General features: G+C 42.4%; 1 protein-coding gene and 1 non-coding gene across 10 annotated transcripts in view; both read left to right on the plus strand.

Moving 5' to 3' along the window:
• The window catches only part of LOC109542986 (centromere-associated protein E), a 23,457-nt gene that overhangs the window by 2,283 nt on the left and 13,056 nt on the right, over window positions 1-8,118 (plus strand). For 3 of the 9 annotated variants that reach the window (XM_048666081.1, XM_019912467.2, XM_019912468.2), the window contains exon 1: window positions 5,123-5,455. Coding sequence is in view for 2 of the 9 variants with exons in the window: in XM_019912465.2 (XP_019768024.2) it covers window positions 3,086-3,115; window positions 3,252-3,307; window positions 3,777-4,023; window positions 4,087-4,205 (452 nt within the window). In the remaining 7 variants the exon portion in view is untranslated. Of the gene's footprint in view, window positions 1-2,910; window positions 3,116-3,251; window positions 3,308-3,776; window positions 4,024-4,086; window positions 4,206-5,122; window positions 5,488-8,118 lie in introns of those variants that run through there. The other 6 variants (XM_048666084.1, XM_019912470.2, XM_019912471.2 and 3 more) reach the window with 4 other exon arrangements.
• On the plus strand, window positions 3,645-3,716 carry Trnac-gca. The gene has a single exon. It is a non-coding gene; the product is annotated as a tRNA-Cys (tRNA).

Below are 8,118 nucleotides of genomic sequence, written 5' to 3' on the forward strand. Positions count from 1 at the left end.
TTAGTTATCTCTGGAATGATGTAAAAACGAGCGTTCTTGCTCATTTTGCTTCCGAGAAACATGCAAAACAGGACGGAAAACATGAAATTTTGCAATTATCTTGCGCCACCCTTGCACAAAACGACGATAATTTTCCTAATTTCATAGACAACAGAAGACTGTATTTTTTTTACATAACCCCCCCCCCATGACTTTAAAGCTGCATCCGCCCCTGCAGTTGTTTGGCTCAATTTATTCCAATACTTGTGCATCGGAGCCTCAAAGATAACGGGGCACAAATTGCGATCGATTATGCAACGGAACCACGTGCAGGCACCATCGTGAACCGGGCGAAAACAATCCAGCGGGCTCATTATTGCAACAAATGCTTCATAGAGCAGAACCGAACCATCATCATCAGCAATACCCCATTACCTCACGTAATTATGACGCATAAACCCGATGAAGCATTCAAGCGTTCCACTGATCAGGGTGTAGGGAAATTGATCTACTTCTTAGACACACCCGGTAAGGTGGTTGGGCCATTCGGGCCCCGTTGGAAGGCGTTCGGCTGCTTTCGTTGCGTGGCCAGGGGTGAGCGCGACTTGCGTTCGGGTGGCGGAAAGGTCGTCCTTGTCCCACCCGGCCGGGTTACGAGGGTGATCGCGAAATTTGCTCAGAGGGACGGCCAAACGATGATTGCCTGCCTAGTGCACAGGGCATTAAACATCGATTTGGTTGGTTTAATCAAGCGAGCGGAATGTGCATGGCACAAAAACTGTGCTATCATGTCACTTGGTATGCAAATGGCGCTGGCCTAGCAGTACTGTTAGTGCCGTAATCTTCAAAAATAAACTACGACGCAAAGAGTTAGATGGCAAATGAATCCGCTTTGAATGTTAATCCATGCCGATTTTTCGACGGCCTTTTATGGCAGGCGATCGTCACATGGAAATTTGTCTTTGCATAGGAAGTGTTCTCTATTTAAATTGCGCACATACGGGCTATTAGCGTTATGAGACAGGCGAGGAGTTCTATATTGTTGAGGCGGATTCATTTGTTCGCAAACTGTTTGTTGGGGATTTCGCCTCAAAAATGTTTGTCTTTAAAAAAGACAGAATTTTGATGAAATTGAAATTCTGTCTTTTTTAAAGACAAAAATTTTTGAGGCGAAATACCCAACAAACAGTTTGTGAAAAAAAGACTGGCTTGGACAGCAGTCAATACGTGGCAAAGTGATTAAAATGTTATAAATGCGCATCAAAAAGCCTTTTCCCGTTCTCATGCCGCACGAGGAAAAGTTTTTTGATGCGCATTTATAGTTCACAGCTAGCCAGGCATTTATAATCACTTTGCCGGGTATTGACTGCTCTTCGGGCCAGGCTGGTGCTTTCATTTGCCTGTCTATTTTGATGTCAAAGTCGGCTAATTATAAATGCCGATAACTATAGAAACTGAGAACAATTAGGACGAAATTGCGCTTGATGGCATTTCAAGTCGGCTGGCGAATGCCAAATGGCATTGCAATGCTCTTTCCACGGAGAAATTAACGAGGATCCGACTAAGTGTAATATAAACGAAAAACGGTTCGCCTAAGCAATTGTCCATCATCTAGTGCAAAATTATCATTGGCATTGCATGGCGTTGCCGTAACACCATTGATCCGTCCACATTACCACTACGCTTCCATTGTTCGGCCACAGCACTTTTATCTGCCTTCGGATCGGATTTTCGTTTCGTAACAGCTGGAGAAGAAAAAAACATGTTGCCGCAAACGATACCAGAACAGAATCCCACCGCGTGCTACCTGTTTTGGAACAATGAAACTGATCCGAATATTGCGATCTCTGTGTAATTAGTTGGACCAGTTGGTTTCTCCAAATCGTCCCAAGCGTCTCTAACTCATGCACCTTTGGAGGGATTGGAGCGATTTTCGAACATTTCAAAAGTTTTCCTAACTAACGCTTGGACCGTTTTTCTCCACCAACCAATTTTTGTTTCTAGCGGGATTTCAGTACACGCCGGTGAAAGGGTGAAAGTAACGTTTCTTCTCCAACGCTCTCCTTTATCATACATTCACAATGGAAACCGTCCAAAGTTTGGAGTGTTTGCGAACCCAAACCAACCCAAACTGAATGAAATTGCACTTCTATTAGGATTAATTATTCGGTTAATTGGCAGTTTAATTGCCCGCTCCCCAACATAGATCACATTAATTCAAGTTATTAAATCGTTTGCATTCGACTCAACCGGTAATTAGTCTCCACATTTACAACAAGCAAAATTAATTAATCCTCTGGAGCTGGTTGGACTTGGAACGGTTGATAACAGCGGCTTTACTAATGCTATCGAAAACGCGATTGTTAATAAACCAAACAAATCGACTTTAATGTGGCGCAAAAATGCCTCGATGGTATGAATGGCACCTTGGCCAAGGCGGCTTTGCGCTATGTGGGCATTGAGCGTTATGCAAATTGTTATGATTAATACTTATCGGTTTCCAATTATTATTACGACTGGTTTTTGTTGTTCATTTTTTCGGTGCGGCACTTTTGTTTTCGGCTGGCAAATTAATTGAAACAGGATTACATTATCGTCTATTCAATTGGCGATTGATCGGAAACGGCGCCCAATCATTAGCAGCAATTGTTTGTTTAGAATCTGAGCGCCTTTACAAGGTTGGCACCGCACAATAACAAATTCTGCCGGTAAAAACGCGCGCGCATTCGCCATAGCATACAGAAAGGAAAGATTTTGGACAATTTGGTGCATGTTTGAGTCCACGTTCCATCAAGCACCCGCAAAGAATTGGTCACCCTAGACGACATTATCAAGCAGCTGAAGCTGAATTCCTGCAATGACTAATCAAACAGCGACGAGCTGATAAACAATCTTGGATATTGTTTACAGCCTGGATGATAAGATAAAGCGGTGGCTTTACGGGCCTCATCTTGTGGATGATGTCGACTAGATGAGCTTTGTTTTCAAAAGTTTTACGCGTAACGCCTAGGCAATCGAGCAAATACGTAATTTTTGGGCGTGAAGTGTTTTTAAGAGCCTTTTTAGGTGAATTGCATCGCGCGACTTGGCAATATCTTGATGTAGTATGGGATTTCTGGACGGTTTGTTTAGCAAGGTGCGCCAATAGAAACAGCGATAAGATTATTTGGAAGTTGTTCAACGCGAAGAAGTCGGGAAACCGGTTTTCCCTGCTTTGTCGCAGTTTGGCAGGTTTCTAACAGGGAAATTATGCACTTTTTTGCTTTTTTCAGAAGGCGAAAGCAGCCAAGTCGGATAAGGCCCGGAAACCGCCAACTGATGTTAGCAGGTAAATGCTTATTTTTGAACCTTTGTAGGTGTTAAAAACATTTTCAATTGTGTAGGTACTTGATTTGCCTTGTTAACAATTCAAAAGAAATTAAAACAAATAACAATAAAATATAAAATTGACTGGAACCCAGGAATTTCTTTTGAATTAAGTTGAAATACAGTCAGGAAAATATACACTTGTTAACAATTGAACTGAACCCTTTTGCGATGTTGTTAGCAAACCACTTAAAAAATTTCCTGGTAAATGCCACGAAAAAAACCTCAACAAGGTGTGGGTTTTTCACTCATTGTATACACTTAGGTCTTCAGGATGTCACGCAAATTGCTTAACTCGTGGGGGTATAGCTCAGTGGTAGAGCATTCGACTGCAGATCGAGAGGTCCCCGGTTCAAACCCGGGTGCCCCCTTTCTACTTTTTTTTACTTTTTAAAAACTTTTTACTAGTTTTTTCCGATTTGCTTTTTCAGGCCTGCGAATTCGACCAGGGCGGCGACGTTTTACGCGGGCCTTGACCCATCAACCAAAAACAAAAGAAGTAAAGTTACCGATGCGACTCGAAGGGTTGACAACAATGCCAACATTGCCCTGCAAACTCAGCGGCCAGGCAGCCTGAGAAGGAGAGGGAAGGAAAATGTTGGCGGGGATGTTGCCGTTGCCAGCTTGCACCCGAAAGCTGTAACTTACAGGAAGGAAAGTGACCCATCGAAGGAAAAGGTATGGGCGGGAAACAAGCGACAATCCGACTGCGCGTTTTTACATGTCGCTTCTCTATTCCAGGCTCAATCCTCCACTCTGTCGCTCAATAACCTGTTGCCACATCAACCAAAAACCGCTCAAAACCAAAGCAGCAAACCAAAGAGACCCACAACTGTTCCAAATCAGGTTTTTCTAAAACGGTAAGTTTCCGGGGGTTGAGAGTTTCGATTTTTCCGGCCATCTTCAAGTCTGCAATAGATCCGCATCTGCGTACTCTTTTTTATCTCTTATCGAATTATTACAATTCGCTTACCGGCCAGCGCCGCCTAAACGAATGGAGAGCAGAATCGAGGCTGCGTTGCCGCTTCAATTACTTGTTCCCAAGAGTGCATCCGTTTGAAGGATGGTACGATAATTAGACAGTATTTCTATTGGTTGGAGGCAAGAGCGGATCCAGGGGGGGTCATGGGGGTTACGACTGAATCGAGTTTTCCATTCTCTATCCAACGATGCCAAAACGAATTGTGTGGCTCGAATGGTTCTTGAGAAACTTCGAAAAAAGCAGCGTCATTTTCAAGTGGATTTTGCAACTCAAAAAAAACCACGCAAATCACAAACTTCTTGAATTCAAGCCTTTTTTGAGAAAACTGCCAACTTTTCCCCATCCATGGTTCACTTTCTAAAAAGGCCATTGATTTCTGTCTAGAATGATGTACAAATGAGCGTTCTTGCTCATTTTGCTTCCGAGAAACATGCAAAACGGGACGAAAAACATGAAATTTTGCAATAATCTTGCGCCACCCTTGCACAAAACGACGATCAATTTTCTAATTTCATAGATAACAGAAGACTGTATTTTTTCTACATAACCCCCCCCCTGACTTTATAGCTGGATCCGCCCCTGGTTGGAGATCTGTCAATTCGTCCGCCGTCGTACGAACTGACAGATACGTACGTATATATATATACGAACTGACAATAGAAATACTGTCGAATCATCGTACCATCCTATAAAAGACTTTGTAACAGTGGAATTCTTCCCAACGAAAACTCGTTGAAAACGACGCGCATTTTAGTCCAGACGGTTCACAAAAAGCGGCAACAAGGCCGAACTCCACAAGGTGGTTGGTTGGTTGTCGTGCTTTGTGTGTCGCCGAGAGAAACCAGTCAGCAACTTATTCGGTTGTGTTCAGTGTCTGGTCGGGTAAATGTTCGACGTTTCGTTTTCGCCAAATTTTCGGTCAAAAATTGGCCAAAAATCGCGCAAACAAGTTGCTCCTTGAATGGCGCTCGTGCAGTGCTGAGTCGATGCCCTCTGGATTTTTGGACGGTTTCGGCGGTTTTTTTAGGTTAGCTCGCAACATCGCGTCGTGTCTGTTCGCCCCCCGAGTTTATTTTCCCTCAAACTGTTCTGTGAAAGTGTTGAGTGTATTCTTAAGGCTCGAGAACGGTACCAAAGGCCTTCGATAAATCCGCTGTTCAGTTTGTTTTTGTTTGATTCAAAAGTCAATCAAGCCGAGTCGAGCCTCAACGGAGGATGAGGCGGTTTTGGATTTTAGGCACTCAAAAAAACCTCATTATCGAAACCTGTTTGTCGAAACCACGTTGATTGGGTTTAAATTGGCGCGGTTTGATGTCACGTCGTCAATCGCAATGAACCGATATACGGGGGGTAGTTGCAAGTATTCAACAATAAAACTGAGATATTTTTAACGAAATGTAAACAATGGCCTGATTATCAGCATATCAGTGTGATGGCACCAGTCGGCGGAAAATCGCTTTTTAATGGCCCCGCAAGTAAAGAAAACGGATAAAATCGGCTCTGACCCAGAAACGTTTAATGTCTGCAAGTAATTACACTTGACTGCAACGTGAAGTTCATCTTTACCAGCGCCGATTTCTTAAATGCCTACACTAGAAAGCTCGTCTTTCATTGCAGTTTCAAACGTACACGCTTGAACACGAGCTCAGAAAGATTTTTCAAGTTTTAATGCCAAACATGTACCGTACCGGGTAGTGCCTACTCTTAGTGTGGGTTAGTTTTCGTTTTCACCCTGTACATGCGCCTGGATGGGCATTGGCTAGTTCATCTACCGATAGGGGCGCTGTCAAACGTCAAGTTACTGGCTGTCGAGTGACAGTTGCCACTTGTCACACTTGTACATTTATTGGAGTTGATGACATTTGTAACATAAAACAATACTTGGACAGTCTAAGATCTGATTTCTTTAAAAGCTCGCAAAAACTTGATTAGATCAAACCAAATCACAATCAGATGTCAACGAACAAGTGTCAAATTACTACTTAACTGGTAGTTGCAATTTTAGCCCCCCGGGGGGCGTCTGGACTTTTGAACTCGCGAATAACCGTTTTGTCATCTTGACATTCAACAGTCGTTTTGCAAAGCAAATAGACATTTGTATGTCAATATTTGCCCAACCAATCGCGGCTGTTCTTTGCCTAATCGGGTCTGATTGTTGTCTGGATGCTCGTTGATTGAAATTGGGCCTGATTTGCTTGCAATACAGGGTGTTTGGTGAAAAATCTTCGGTTGTTTAATGAGGCTTAGGCTTGGGCGCTTTTGGCCAATTTCTTTGTCGCGATACGCCACTGGTCGACTCTAATGTATAAAATCGAATAAGAGAAGCGATGGTTCAACTATCAACTAATTCACTCGTTAGTAGCCAAATTCGTGAAAACAAATCGATTGAGCTCAAAAAACCCGCATGTGAAATTCTGATTTTTGGCCGACATTTTTTTACAAAATGAAGATATTCTCAAAATGCCTTGATTTTACATTATTTTCAGCTCACGGACGCGAGAAATGCATCGAACTCATTGAAAAACATACTAGAAGTTTCAGATCCGAAATAATCGACATTTTCGGCACATTTTAAGCGTTTTTTGAGCGTTCACGATCTTTAGCCGACGATTTCATCCTTATTATTGACCCAAACGCTTTATAAATGCACATTTGTGACCTTCTTACGTCGAAAGGAATCGATTGAGCTAAAAAAACACGCATGTGAAATTTTGATTTTTGGCTGAAAATTTTCCAAAATTTTGTGTGTGCCGCAACAAACGTTTCCCAAACTGCAACAGTTTTGAAGAAATGCAATTTCTAACGAGCAAAACACCAAAGCGAAACTTTTCCTGAGCAAGAAGAACATTTTTTCGAAATTACCGGGTTTTTACGATACCAACGTTTGAGAAATAACTAAAAATGCCGCAACAATGACGACAAATCCAAATAAAATTAACATGTTCAGCAACAAATAGAAAAGTACGCTCATTCGCCAAAAACATACAAAAAGAAACGAAAAAATCCGAAACTCAAGCAAGCAAAAATAACATTTTCTGCCCGAATTTGTGGCCAAATTGCCTTGCATTGATTGATTTCATTGGCGCGATTGAAGCCCATAATGATGGAATTCAGGTTGTTCAGGCTTGGAGGAAAGCCTGATGATCAACACGTTTTCTCCGATCGATGGGTGTGTTTCGCATTAAGCCGCAGATAATCTACTGGGCGATTGCGACACACCATTCTTGGCTATCTTGTTTGTTTTTCCAATCATAAGCTAAGTCGCATTCTGCACATTCAATCCACCTGAAACCTTATCCCCAGGTGTGTGCAACTAATAAAATATGCGGCAATTTGTATCGAAGTGCGAAATAGACGAATCGTGCGTCATGTTGCAACGGAAATGGTGGGGGATTTTGTGCACGTGATGGCTGGAGGGTTGCCACCGAGTTGAAGAAGTTCTCAACATTCGAAACTTTCACCTGGCGCAACCATAAAAACCGGTGTCTGTGTGAGAGGATAAAAGCATGTGAATCACACTTTCGTACTGTTCCCATTTCAGTGCCACCATAGTGGATAATGTTACTCTTCAGTGTCTGGTTTCAGTAGTTTCAAATATCACGCAAATCTAAAACTTCTTGAATTCAAGCATTTTTTGAGAAAACTGCAACATTTCATTATCGATGGTTCACTTTCTAAGAAGGCCATTTAGTTCTCTCTAGAATGATGTACAAATGAGCGTTCTCGCTCATTTTAACCCCTCCGAGAAATGAGCAAAAACGGGACGGAAAACATGGAATTTTGGCATAATC

Source organism: Dendroctonus ponderosae, unplaced genomic scaffold (genome assembly GCF_020466585.1).
Source record: "Dendroctonus ponderosae isolate FM_Combo_2020 unplaced genomic scaffold, Dpon_F_20191213v2 Dpon_F_20191213_4, whole genome shotgun sequence".
Taxonomy (NCBI): domain Eukaryota; kingdom Metazoa; phylum Arthropoda; class Insecta; order Coleoptera; family Curculionidae; genus Dendroctonus; species Dendroctonus ponderosae.